Raw genomic sequence first — 14,553 nt, 5'->3', positions numbered from 1 at the left:
GTTTTTATGTTGTAGAGAGGTGGAAAAATCTCCAGTCACACCACTGTCTATTGAGCAGATCTCAAGAAAACCTTGTTAAGGAAATACCATTCGGGGCTACCAGTTTGAGAACCACTGTTGGAGACAACCTATAACGTGTTTGTGTCAAGAGATTCAAGTTCTAGTTTTTGCTCATGTTTAGGATGCAGGCTGGAAACTACACTGCACAAGATGGGGTCCAGGACAAAGGGAATCTGCAGCCTTAATACCTACTTCTATCAGTGACAGCTACAAGTTATGTCCCCCAATGTTTTACAAACCTCATGTGCATTATTTGTAAATCCTATTTTATAGTTATGTCCTCATATACTGCTGCTACACGTGGCTGTCTATGAAAACACCGAGGAGGAAATTGCACACCATACAGTTTGTGATAGAGTGCCTCCGGATCATGAGATAAGTAGGACATTAAGACAGGCCTCATACATGTGCCCTTACTCATTTATTAGGGATGTCACCCAAATTTGAACTGCATATTGCAAATGTGGATCTTATCTCTGTAGTTGTGAACGCAGAAATCAAGGTTGACTACACAAAATATACTGATGAATTAAAACAAACACATAATGCATTGTCTTTGTCCATTGATTCCTAACATGGTGGCAATGTATTCACTTGTTTATTATTTTGACCAAAGTTCAATAAAATTTTAATTGTGTTCATCTGCTGTTCGCCTGCTCTGCATCATTGTGAATTAAATCAACTGTAACACAGTTAAGGTCATGCATACGTTTCACACTTTTAATGTTTTTTGATGATGAACATGTGCCATTTCTATGCTGTTTGTTCTTTTTTGAAAATCACAATTTATCATTGCACAACTAAGCAATCAGTAACAAGTGCCATCAACTAATCTAAAGATTCCCCAAAACAAATAAAACAGTCAAGTTAAATTTCTTTGAGCCATCTGCCTCCTCTAAAAAACTGCTTGCATTATTTATTTATTTTAAAAAGTGATTTGAGTTCAATCAAAAGAAAACGCCACTGCTGTGTTCAGAGCTTTACACCCAAAAAACAGCAATAACTGATCCCTCAACTCTCCACACTGCTGTGGGAAATGTGGAACACTGAATTCAACAGGACCACGTCACATGGCTACTATATTTCCTTTGATCATTAGAAGGTCCCGTTTTCATGCCAAGATGGTTGCATGACGTTGATGTGGTAGTGCCAAGCGCCACGATCCTATTTAGGATGTGTTAGGCGCCTTCCAATATATATCCTACCAGGAAAGAAGAAAACAGAGAAATTAAGATGCTGCTTTAAAACATAAACACAACTAGATGTATCTACTGAAATAGTTTTTTAACCGGGTAAAATGCAAACTCAATGACCACCAAATTAGGTACAACTTTTCAGCCAATGGCAGCAACTCAAAGCATTAACCCTCTGGGCTACCTGGAGCCATTTTTCATCCACAGCGTTTTTTAATTTCAAGCCATTTTCACTGTGTTGAATAGAATATAGCCAAACTTTCCAAACATTTATTTATTTTTTTACTTTAGAATTGCAGTCTGAGTTCATCAGATTAGCTTAAGGCATGCAGACATGGTCCAGATGACCTGCTGAATTTCAAATCGAGCAACAGAATGGAGAAGGTGACTCAAAGGAATTTGAACGTGGCATGGCTATTGGTGCCAGATAGGCTGATCTAAATGTTTCATATTCTGCTGATCAAGTAGGATTTTCCAACACAGCCATCTCTAGGGTTTACAGAAAACGGCCTGAAAAAGAGAAACTTGAACAGCAGTCCTCTGGTTGAATATGCCTTATTGATGCCAGAGGAGTATGGCCAAACTGCCTCAAGCTGATGGCGAGGCAACAGTAACTCAAATAGCAACTCATTACAAGCAAGGTATGCAGAAGCGCTGCCTCTCCAGCTAATTTGCATTTGCTCATCAAAACTGGACATTAAAATGAAATTGGAAAAACATTTGTTATAAAACAGAATTTGCTATAAACAACATGAAAGATCCACCCTGTAGTTTTCAGGCTGGTGGTGGTGGCAGTGTGATGGCATGGTGGATATTTTCTTGGCACACTTTGGGCCCCTTCATACCAGCGAAGCATCACTGATATGGACCAAAATCTCTGAAGAACATTTCCACCAATTTGTTTAAGGTGTAACTAATGAGGTGGCCAGTGAGTTTATGTGGTCGTTTTTTAAATATAAAAGTCCAAAATAAGATGTGTTGAAATAATGCTCTATAGAATAATAACCACAGGCTCCTAAATAAAGACAATTATATTCTCTGTCATTCTGAAGTTGATATACTTCAGGGAGTATCTTACCTAAACCTATTAAATGTCAGACACTGAACAGGACTGCTGTTTATCCAGTCAGGCATTGTTCTAAACATCATTATGTTTGTTTTATTTTTACATATATTTCAGTGTTTTGTTGTGAGGACACTGTCGTTTTTCTACCCTGCAAATCCTGCAAATGTTAAGAGATTATTGATTGGTCATTATTTAATTTACAAATACCATTTTTAAGTGCATGTAAAATCATCCCAATATTTATGTGAAAATAGAAAACATCAGGTCTAGTGGGTCAACAGTTTCTGCAGCAACTCAAGAGGTTCCCGTACAGTGTTTTTAGTTTTTGCATACTGCCTGAGTTAAAGATTAAATGATGCTGCTTACCCTAAGCCAACAGCGAGTATGTGGGAAATGATAAATGATGGAAGGAAAAGCTTCAGAAAGTCAGAAGAGAGAAAGCCTCCCTTCTTCATGACGCTGGTTTTCCTGATGCTGAGAGAGGTTGAGCGCTTAGGGTGCTTCAGCAGGAACTCCCTACAGAGCGACACATTAATTTTTCATTGTTCTGAATACATTAAAATCAAGTGAGTGCCAGTTTAATGTCACACCAGCACCTTTGCTCACACAGACATCATTCCAAATTCTATGAATCACAATTACAAATCATGGCATGTAATAATTATAGTTGGGGTAAAAGATTATCTCTAATTGTGAAATGACTACTTACTTTGGTGGACTGTTCTCAGGTCGGCTAGACCAGTCCCAGATCCAGTCAGCATTTTTCTTCATCAGGTTCTCAACTTCCCGTATTCTCTCTTGGAAATCTTCATCTGACTAAAAGGGGGGAAAAAATAATTTAAAATAATAATAATAATAAAATTATGTCACAATACATTTAGCTTTAACAAGGTTATGAATAATGCATAAACATAAAACTATATATAAAGAAAACAGATTGTTTTCAACTTGTCTAAGCAGGAAAAGCCCGACTCAGCTGTTAAGTAAGGACCTCTTCAAGTGGAACGACCTTAATAATTAAGAATACTTTCCCTTGCCTGCTATAACATGTCCAAATTTCTGCTGTGAGAAAGGCTTAATGTACCTGTGAGCTATTCCCCTCTGAGCCTTTCCACAGAAGAAGCGGGGTCTGTGCTCTGCGTGGGCTGTTGTGAAGAAGAACAAGAAGGAGAAGGAGAAGAAAACACATAAGGGAAACTCAGCTCACGACTTCTTCATATTACTCAACAAACAGAGGAACTGCTCAACAAACATGAACTGCTCTTCCCCCTTCTGCCCACCCCCACCAACCTGTTGCACTGAGAGCTTCCTCTGGAGCTGCTCCTGCCTGATTCGTGCTGTGCTTCTAGCAACATTTTCTCCATGTCAGCTGCCAGGCTGGATGAGGGAATTTGCTCCTGGCTTCCTTGTTGACTGGCACTTTGGGAGCCATTCCCACTGAAATGCAGCTCAACCCAGGAACCTTAAATCAAATGCAAAGTCTTTAAACATGAATCCTGGTTATCCAGTACTACATCACAGGCCAATCTCGGCTAGGATAGGAATGCAGTCTCTGCGCATAGAGGAACAATAAACAAATGAGGACTGTTTTTAGCTTGAAGGCATTTTCATCGTGGCAACACTGCAGATTAGCCTTAATAACTAACTAGAACCATGGCCTACCCTGTATAGCTGTGTCTACACGTCTTATAGGTATATAAATCAATGTGGAGTTGAGATTCAATCTCGCTATTTAGCCAAACACCCCTATCGACTGGCTTTTCACGTGGTCAGGCTAGGTGACGTTATTTACTCGTGGTGTTTAACTATCGTCTACCGCTAACAACAACACTGGCAAATATATATTTGACGTAAATACTTCACCTTGCAGACTTTCGTCAGAGGAAGCGTCCACCGGTAGTGACATTGCAGCGGTATAATGCAGTCTCCGCAGATTTAAAGGCCTATATATCAGCGAAATGGTGGCGAAATGCCTGCAAGCAGCTGGAGCTCCAACTACCACAATAACAATGACGCAACATTGTGTTTATCTAAAATGTGATTGGCTTGGAAAGGAGAGCACGCGCGCCACGCTCTCCCTGCGTGTTGCTCATGCGCGTTCACGGCCGCATACAAGGACACGATTTATGACCCACCACGATAAACACGTATCCGAGTTATTTGTGAAAATGTTATGCAAGCAGCGCTACAGAGAAAATGTGCTTATGTCAGCTGACTGTGTCTCACATTTTTGGTTTAACCTTCACTGCAGCAGTTATACACATCTGTCTGCAGAGGGCAGCCATAACTAGGATGACCAGATCCCCCCCCCCATCCCACAGCTTCAGACAATGTCCCACATTTTGACTTGTTCTGCAGGATATGCACTTTTCTAAAGTCTGGCTTTTACCCTTTGTATATGAAGTGAAGGCTTTTTTTATTATAGTCAGAAGAAGGTCATCTGGTATAATGCCATACTCAAAAGGGAAAATTACAAGTCACCAAAAAGTCACATGCTTTGCAGAAGGTGTTTCTACACCAATCTGCATTTTATAATTAGTCTACGGCTTTCTTCTATAGGATGCCTTTTGTTTTGTCTCCCTTCCCTCACCCTCTACTGCTCGTGGCAGATGACTGCCCCTCCCTCAGCCGGTTCCTGCCAAATGGGAGTTTTTCCTTCCCACTGTCGCTAACCTGCTCGTAGGAGGTTGTCAGATTCTAACTTGAAAGTTACACAACTTCATAGTGTAAAACTCATAATCAATGATCTTTACTCTTGCATGACTATGTGTCAGTTCCATAGTCTAGCAACCTAATTAAATTAATGCTTACTCGTTTGTACAGTTTTTCTTTCAACCAAGAACTGAATAACAACATGCTGTTTGGGAACAGCTAGACATATATTATACTGTATTGTTCACAATTTCTTCAACCGGCTAGTCCAAATCTGTAATCTCAAATTTGGGACTTGCAAATACAATTATGTTTGTGGACATGGAAATTAGTTTGGCTCATTATTCTTCCTAAATTGCATTACTGTGGGGGCTTATTATTATGGGTAGTGTACTGCTTCCTCGCAGGCAAAGGTTTACACAGTTTACCACATCATTTTAAAACACGGATAAAATACTTTGTTAAAAAATGTTACCAAACAGTTGATATCTTATGAGAAATGAAGTTTGCAAAAGCATGCAGTGAGTGGTGCTTCAGTTTGTGGTGCTCGTGATGCTCCACCTTTTATCTTTTTAACATTTAGCTCTACTAGATGTAGATGTCAGCTAAAAGTACAGAAAAATATCTCAAACCTCAAACTCAGTTCAAACATATTTCCAAATTAAAGTGCATAAATTGGATTTATCAGCTAATGTGTACAGACAGATATAAGGAATATTCACAAAAGAGCCGAGGAAGGAAGTCCCAATTTTGGGTATTCGATTAAACCAGAAATTTGTATCTGGAAACCTATCACTAATCTGTGTAGATAATCTGCCATTTCTATCAGACGGACTGCTTTCCGGGTAGAAGAAAGCCAAATTCCTGTTTGCATTAACTAGACTGCAAATGTATTAATAAATTGTGGTATAAGAAAACCTATCACTAGTGCATGAACAATAATACCTGGTGGCACAAAAACAGGGAACACATCGTTCCACTCAGGTTGCAAGCCAATAGACAGTCTCTACACAACTGTTTATTGTAGACGTACCTGTGAGATCCACTGTTGCCATCAAGGAGAGCAGCTATCAACACTGCAGGCCACAGACACTGTATTAGACTCTAAGGCTGTACAAGCCAAAGCAACGTTTTCAGAGACTAAAGAGACCTGAAAATGTGAGACACTGTACTTCATATAAATAAATAAATAAATAAATGTGTGTTCATTTTTTTCTAATTTTGCCATGTAAACTATCCAGACAGTTTTCTGTAATCAATACTTTGCATTGCAAACATTTATAAACATTAATAAAACTATTGCATCTAATATAGATAGCATATTATGTTATCCTTTAATTGAAAAAAACAACAACAACAACAACAACAAAACAGACAAGCTTTTTCATTGAGTTAGCCATGCATGCTTTTTACAGACTGAAACTATAATTTTCTTTATCCATTCGTATCAGATTTGCACTTACAAATATCCCATTATAAATCTTAGGCTGTAGCCAAATACCTACATTACGCACAGCATTTAGCTAGCTACTTAGTTAGCATAAGAGTTCAGCTGCGTCTAACACCACTCTAACTGTTTTTTGTTTGTTATTTTGTATATATATATATTAAAAATTCCCAAACATACTTCAACACAATGCCTTACCTTTTCTGGAATCTAAGAGATATTTAGTGTACAGTCTAGATTTTTCCAAGCTTGAGAAATGAGAATGAAATTCATCTCAATATCCTCAGGAGTTACTCTGGGACCAGTAGACTAGCTCATTTGATTCCACGTCACATGGTATTAACAAATTACTGCAGTGGTAATAACTTACTACAAATGTGTTGTTATGCAGCAGTCAAAGTAAAGCAATGATGTTCTTTTTAGACAGATTAAAGCAGCTCTTCATAACTGGACGAGGCATGGACCACTCCAACATCCTGTTGAAGAGATTCATTATTTTTCATATAAATGTTACATTTTGAGAAAAGCATCTGGAAAAACATTTCAGCTAATTGGAATTAAATTTTGCTTTATTCTTGCTTTATCTTTAAAATATTTTTAGTAAATGACATTAATATTTAACTGGATTTAACTTGGACCTAATCTTCAAATATTACGTGAGATCCTTGGCAATTATTTTTATTGTCTGATATTGCCATCATTCTGTCTGCATGTTGTCATGTTTTTATTTCACAATTAGATACTGTAATTTATACTAAATTACTTACCGGTACTTAGACTAAACAATTAGGTGCACCCGCTCAATGGCTCTTTATCTAGGTAGCAAATCAAGCAACTCTTAAACTTAAACCAAGCATCAGGATGGGGAAGAAGGGTGATTTAAGTGACACTGAACAGAGAAAGTTGCAAGACGGCTGAGCTGAGTGTTTCAGAAACAGGTTGATCTCCTGGGATTTTCCAACACAACCATCTCTAAGGGTCACAGAGAATTGTCTGAAAGAGAAAATTCCCAGTGAGCTTTAGTTTTCTGAGTGAAAATGCCTTGTCAGTGACACCAAGGAATATCTGCGTATTGTTTGTGACAATGTCCATCACTTTATGACCACAGTGCATTCATTTTCTAATGACTGCTTCCAACAGGATAATGCATCATGTCACAATGCTCATATCATCTTAGACTGGTTTCCTGAACATGACAATTTGTTTACACTGCTCAAATGGCCTCCGCTGTCACCAGATCTCCAAAAGAGTGGCTTTAGGATGTGGCGGAAATTATGTGGGAAATTTGTAGCATGGATGTCCAGTTAGCAAATTTGTAGCAACTGCCCAATGCTCTAATTTCAAAATTAACTCAAATATTCTGAGGAATCTTTACAACACCTTGCTGAATCTGTGCCACAATGATTTAAGGCAAAAAGGGGCTCCAGTCAAGTACTGGTAAGGTGTAAGTAATAAAGTGGCCAGTTTGCTTCGTCGTCTTAGAGCCTTTTAAAAAGAGATGAGGTAGAGACTGAGACTTTGCCTATACAGCCACACATCTATCCACCTTGTTATGCCAGTGTATTGGTGTATGGTAACTGGAAGCATATTCAGAGATTAATTGTTGGGTGTCTGAGTGATGAGGACAGAAATTATTGCAAGCTTGATCGGGAGTTGGTGTTTGCATAGTTCACTTATATGTTTGTGGGTGTGTTTGATGACATCATCCGGGAGCATATGATGGTGCTGGCGGAAGACAAGGATTGAATACAATCAATACTACAGACAGGACAAGATGCCTCAGGAAGAATTATGATGTCCGGAGTAGGAAATTTGCAAGAGCTACACTCGGTATCAATGAAGGTGTGCTGCAGACGGTGATGGCACTTTCCCAGCAGGCAGAGCAGCTTGACTTGACAAAAAGAATCAAACTTGTTTTCAGACTCAGACTTTTATTAAATTATTTCTCATTTATGAGGTCACAAATTTGTCAGAACAATAGGACCTAAAAAGCTCACTCTTTCACCTTTTCCATCAATTTGCCCTTCTTATCCTCTCTCACACACACGCACTCATACCCAAAGAGTTCCTTCAGAGTGTACTTTCAAGCACATGTTGTTCATAAAATAAAATAAGTTGCCCTTTATTATCCAAGAAAGACAAAGAGTTGACCCAAAAAATGTGACTCATTTACAAACTGCTGTATAACTACAGTTCTACTCATCATATTGTGTTGGCAGTAAGTGTTCACCTATACTCTGCTTTTAGCATTTATGCAGAGATAAATGCTAACATAGGGGCCACTTCTTGAGCCTGGTTCTATTGAAGGTTTCGTCCTGTTAAAGAGCACTTCCCACTGTCGCCAAATCATTTGCTCATAGGGGGTCACATGATTGTTGGGGTTTTCTCTGTTTTATTTGTGTTGTTGTAAAATATAAATGACCTTGAGATAACTGTTGTTGTTTTTTGGCGCAGTATAAATAAAACTGAATTGAATTGAATAGATAAATGTTAAAAGCAGGACTGCTTTCATATTTCTCATTCAAGTAGCACTTGCATAAGGTATCTTTTGTGTAACTACAATCTAACCATCAGGTACTGTGAAATAAACTCGCATTAACTGAATTTGCTGATGGTTTTGATGAATAATTAAGCAGGGATTTTCTGCTGCAGCTCAATACAAACAGGAGGTAAATATGATTAAAGTAAAGCATGAATTAGTAAAGACTGTGCTGGCCGACCTAAAGAATGAACTTTGATTTGTTGCCATATTTGAAATATTTATTCAACTTCACATTATCCATGCACTTTGGCTGTCTTTATTCCTCGTTGAGGTCCTCTTTTCCCTGGGGTTTTCTTCTGGAGATCAAAAATAGTCTCTAATTACACCAGTCTTGGAAAACAGAAAACACTGGGCTGCAAAGCTATTGCAGAAACGTCCATATTTTTGATTTTCCTCCTACTATGTTGGGTTATCATTTTATAATTTCTCGCAAAGAAAAATGCAGCCATCTTCTGCATAATTAGACAGCTAGAAATATTATGCTTAAAAATATTAAACACATTCAGAAAACTAGGGACTGAAATATTTATTTTGGATGCAATGTGAGCACAGTGAGATCATGAGGCAAATTAAACAGGAGGCTCCTGCTGCTTACATCCCAGAGAATCTAATTTGATTGTCTTGCATCCTTATCAATTCAGGGGGGAGGAAGTATTATATGCCCCCGTGTGCATGATGCATTGTGCTCAAAACCATAATGAATGACCCAACATTCAATTAAAAACACTCTATTCATCACCAGCTATGATTTAAACTTGTTAGTGTGACCTTGATGTTTCTCTGACTCTGTGCAATCCTGCCTTGGCAGTCCTTGTTTATCCAAGATGCACACTTTTCTCAGTGCTCTTTAATTGTCTCTAAGTTAGACCCCTTTGAGATACATGGCCAGCAGCTTTAAAGAGCACTTATTGAGTTGTAAGTGGGGAGAAATTAGAATAAAATGATGGAAGCTGAGCAGAGAGCTGCGTGAAAGTTGTAAGAACTTTCGCCAGAAGCAGCTTATAAAGGATGTCAGATGCATAAATCGCGGTGCTCTGTGGCCTGTAGAGAGGGAAATAAATCATTCTCTCTGCAGACCGTGCAAGTGGTCTTCTGTGTGCATACACTGAGATTAGCTAATGTAAGTGCTTATTTATCTAACCAACCGTCAGTCCCACAGCACGTTGAAAAAACATCCAGATATATTATACGCAGTCAACATTTGTCTGTATTTTTGTGATTTACATATAACTCTTGTTATACTTCACGACTTCTACTTTTGCATTAATCTTTTGGCCTAGTAATGTTATGGGCCTCTTGGCATTTAATTTCTCTGTTGCTTGGTGAGTGTGTTAAAAATGTAATTTATGCATCCTGCTGCTCAAGCATAGCAGCAGACTCCAGGAGAATTGTTATTTTAATTAAAGGATGAATTCAGACGGCAATCACTGCAGTTTCATCGTTCAAACCATACTGATGTGCAGCAGTAGAAATATTTGTTTTGAATACTTTATAGTACTAAATAGTTTTTTATGTTTATTTGTATTACTAATACAAGCAGATACCTGTCAAAATGTTTCAAAAGATAATCTATTCTTATTAGGGCTGTTATAGCAGACCCTTTAGAAATTATGATTTATATCGAATAAACCCTCATTACCACAAAGCTTCCATTACAGTGTATTTTTATTTTATTCCTTTTGACAAATTGTTCGTGGGAACATTCGACAGTCAGGTCGATAGTTTGCCATTCCTAATGGATGCTGTATTTTAAGACTTTGAGACATGGCTGAACCCACACATGTGTACCACAGGAATCTCAAAACACCAGAGTCCCAAAGAACAAGCCATGGGAATCACTCTGTTGTATGAGAGGTGGCTGGGGGTGGAAATGTTTGCTAAGTTAAAACAATTATGGATGGCTTATTTACTTTATGTCAGGTTCACAGGCTGATAGTGGCTTGGAATTAGAACTATAAATAAAGGTTTTACTGTTCTGAAAAGTGTGGTTAAATAGCGACAAGACAATGAATGGTGATAACACACCAAGTAGGATAACAACGCATTGATAAGCATGTGTGGATATTAACTTCACAGTGTTTGCAGGAGCCAATCATATTTCTATTGCTCCATGACTTCTGTTTGACTCAGGGGAAGGATTTAATGATATCCTGATATGAAGGACTATAATTCACAATGAACTGAATTAGATATTGTTTTGCCACCCGTACCTCCAAGGCATCATTTTCTCTTCATATAATTGTCTTGTTCATGCATTTGTTGTTTGAGAATAGTTGGTGCTATGGGGATAGCGTCCTTTGGGTGCAACTTGTTATTATGACTTCCTGCTATTGATTGCACTATACAAAGTATGCATTTTTTTATTGGCAATATTGTAGCATTTACAGTTATCTACATTTCTTAAATGTGTTTATGTTTTTAATTCAATTGGCATAGACAGAGAAGCTTATGTGCATCGATGTGGCATTCCTTCAGCCTGCTGTGAGCGCATCACTAAGGTTCAAACATAATACTTATATGCTTATTTAGACTCCTTTGACATTCTTGTGGATTTACAGTAATGTATAATTTTCACTAGTAATCATTTTCTTCAGCTACTCCATGAACAGTCACGTTGATGAAGCCGTGGCATGTTTATTGTGGTAATGTCTAAGCCAAATGTCTGCCTTTGTATTACCAACATGGACAATTTTGCATATGTTGAGCAGACTCTGTTGCAATATGCTTCTGCTGTCTTCTACAAGCTATTATCTTTGAAGCTAAAAACAAACACAGGATATCAGTTTAAATACTGTATACCAGCATACACACGTAGAAAATGTGCATCATCAACATTGATACAACTTCACAATATCAAAGCTTTAACTCACAGGTTGTCCAAATATAATACGAGCTGTGTAGCAAATGCACATCATGGATTTAAGTATGATTTAATATCGCAAAAACTAACACTTAGTATCAATAAAACATTAATATATAACAGAAAAAATGCCCTTTTCTTTTTCAAATATTCAATATTGTCTAATATTTTCAAAGGTTACAATTACAGATAAATGTATGACCAAACGCCCTTTAGTGTTCGAAATGAATGCATAAAAGTATTTATTACACTCTTCTGTCCCTTTTACAAAGGATCTTTTTAAAAGATTTCCTGAAGTCATTATTGAATACAGTGTATATGACGGGGTTTAGTGAGCTATTGCAGTAACCTAACCAGAAGAACATTTTGAACAGGGTCTCTGGCACACAGCACTTGTCACACACAGCGGTGAGCGTGTACGTGAAAAAAAAGGGGAACCAGCAGAGAACAAACACTCCCATGACTACAGCCAGAACAAATGTAAAGCGCCTCTCTCTGTACTGCCTTCCTTTCCACCTTCTCCCTCTCTCGCGGGACTCCGGCTGTGGTTTTGAAGCGCTTTCTCCGGGATTCACCTGAGTCACTTTTGCTGTTTTCATAGCCTTCTTCTTTGTAAGTGAACATAGGATTGTTTCATTCCCATCGGAAGAGGAGGGTTCTTCCTCCACATCAAGCTCATTAGCCTCTTTACCGTCTTCTCCTCTCACCTCCCTCTGTTCTCTGTCTTTTCTCTCCAGCGTGTCCAAACCGAACTTTGGGTCTTCTGAGTTCCCATTGTGTCTTTGCCTTTCTCCAGGTGGGGCTCTTGTTCTTTTCTTGGCAATCTGGTAGATTCTAACATACACCGTAATCATAATGACACAGGGTACAAAGAAGGAGGCACAACTGGAGAATATGATGTACCATTTCTCACCATTAATGTCACATTCAAGACTGTCTGTTTTGTCCTTTTTCGCTGTGATAAGCGGAGGAAATGAAATGAGAGCTGCCAGTATCCAAACTAAGCAGACTTTGCCTTTAATCCTGAGTGGTGTCCTTCTCAGGTTATACTCAATGGCTTGTGTGACAGACCAGTATCTGTCCAGGCTTATTGCACACAGATGAACAATGGATGATGTGCAGAAAAGAACATCCAAAGCCAGGTAGATTCCACACCATACCTTCCCAAAGAACCAATAACCCATTAGTTCATTCGCTAAAGAGAATGGCATCACTAAAGTGGCAACCAGGATGTCTGCACATGCTAGAGAGACTAAAAATAAGTTCTGAGGTGCTCTCAGGACACGGCTTGTCATCACAGCAATTACTACCATGACATTACCAAACAGTGTTAGCAGGATAAGGATACCCACCAGGATTGTTAGAGGCACAGAGGTCTGCACAGTATAAGGGTTCCTCCCAGGCAAAGTCACATTTCCACTGTTGAAGATAAAACAACCCATCAGAGTGAGCTGTGGTGTCGATGGTATGGTCTGAACGGGGCTCTGTCAGGAGGCTTGGAAGCTGTGCTCCAGCAGTCTATTAATTGCATCCATTCAAGAACACGGCACAGAGTTGAGGCTTTTCATTTTGTTCACTGGAAGAGTTTCCTTCAAAGATATCTATTCTTCTTTTCTCTTCGTCAATTAAAAAATAGAGACCAAAAAAAGCAAGAATTGGTTTTTTTTTTTAATATAAACTAAAAAGACAAACAAGCAGTAAAAGAAATAAAGGGAACCTATTTATTCCCTGTTTTTCACATAAGATAGTTTTAAGAGTACTAAAAAAAAATCTTTATCCACTAACCTTCAAGAATAAAAGCTTCTGCTAAATCCCCTGGAAGGTTTTGTAAAACAGACTTATATTGCAGGCAGATCTTTTCGTCTAGTGCTGCTGAAGAGGAGCTCATCTTTTATATAGGCTTATCTGACGCTGGGGATCTGTGATGCTGGAATGGGCGGGGCTCATCTCACACTGGACATTTAACAAGAGATTGGGGGTTGTTCTAAGACCATGAAACCACTGGCTGATCGTGACAATAATAATATTGTTGATTTATAGAAACAATATATGTAGTCTATTAAATTAAATTAGAATGGATTAAAAGTACTGCATTTCTGTTCCATGAACAGATGGTGAGATGTTTTAAAGGAAAAATATCTGGATTGTTAGAGACGATTAAAGCTGCTTATAGAATCTTTTTTTTTTCTTTTTCAAATATATAATGACAAGATATCAAAATCAGAGTGAATGAGCTGAGGAAAAAAGCTTAAATGCTTAACCTTTTGTAACTTTCTTCTAATAGCACTACATTTTCAAGCCCAGTCTAATAAATTATTAAACCTATGTGTACCAGGTAGGATACACTGATGTGATGATTATGTTCAGGTTTTACCCACTACCTGTATGCACTACTTTACTAAGTCACAAGCATGCTCACCAAGCTGCATTACTTGTTTCACTTTTAGTTCGCTATGTTTTTCGAAAACAAAAGTGCACACAAACCCAAGGTAATTCATGGCATTAGATTGGATTAAACAGCTTCAATAGTTAAATGTCAAAAAGCAGGTTTGTCAGCTAAATTCTTTATCCTGTGATATGGATAAGTCTTGAGCCATCACTCACTTCCTGATGTTTTGCTTGGGAAATAGATGCAGACATTTAATGAAACATGTAGCTATAAATGAAAATAAAACATTAAAGGAAAAACAGATAAATTAAAGAGCATGAAAATCAATATTTGGTATGACCACT

General features: G+C 38.1%; 2 protein-coding genes across 2 annotated transcripts; both read right to left on the bottom strand.

Annotated features, from left to right (window-relative positions):
* Positions 1 to 759: 759 nt before the first annotated feature.
* On the bottom strand, positions 760 to 4,344 carry bnip4 (BCL2 interacting protein 4). The gene is made up of 6 exons (XM_026189953.1): positions 4,183 to 4,344; positions 3,610 to 3,781; positions 3,404 to 3,464; positions 3,029 to 3,135; positions 2,686 to 2,835; positions 760 to 1,261 (listed from the first exon to the last, which is right to left on the bottom strand). Exons 1-6 carry the CDS (start codon positions 4,223 to 4,225, stop codon positions 1,225 to 1,227), a joined length of 570 nt encoding a protein of 189 aa, XP_026045738.1. The 5' UTR covers positions 4,226 to 4,344; the 3' UTR covers positions 760 to 1,224.
* A 7,612-nt stretch (positions 4,345 to 11,956) lies between these two features.
* On the bottom strand, positions 11,957 to 13,472 carry LOC113035074 (alpha-2A adrenergic receptor-like). The gene is made up of 2 exons (XM_026190346.1): positions 13,173 to 13,472; positions 11,957 to 12,980 (listed from the first exon to the last, which is right to left on the bottom strand). The coding sequence occupies exons 1-2, from the start codon at positions 13,260 to 13,262 to the stop codon at positions 12,066 to 12,068; spliced, it is 1,005 nt and encodes a 334-aa protein (XP_026046131.1). The 5' UTR covers positions 13,263 to 13,472; the 3' UTR covers positions 11,957 to 12,065.
* Between the last annotated feature and the right edge of the window lie 1,081 nt (positions 13,473 to 14,553).

Source organism: Astatotilapia calliptera, chromosome 13 (assembly GCF_900246225.1).
Source record: "Astatotilapia calliptera chromosome 13, fAstCal1.2, whole genome shotgun sequence".
Lineage (NCBI taxonomy): Eukaryota > Metazoa > Chordata > Actinopteri > Cichliformes > Cichlidae > Astatotilapia > Astatotilapia calliptera.
This window is presented reverse-complemented; position numbering and strand designations above follow the sequence as displayed.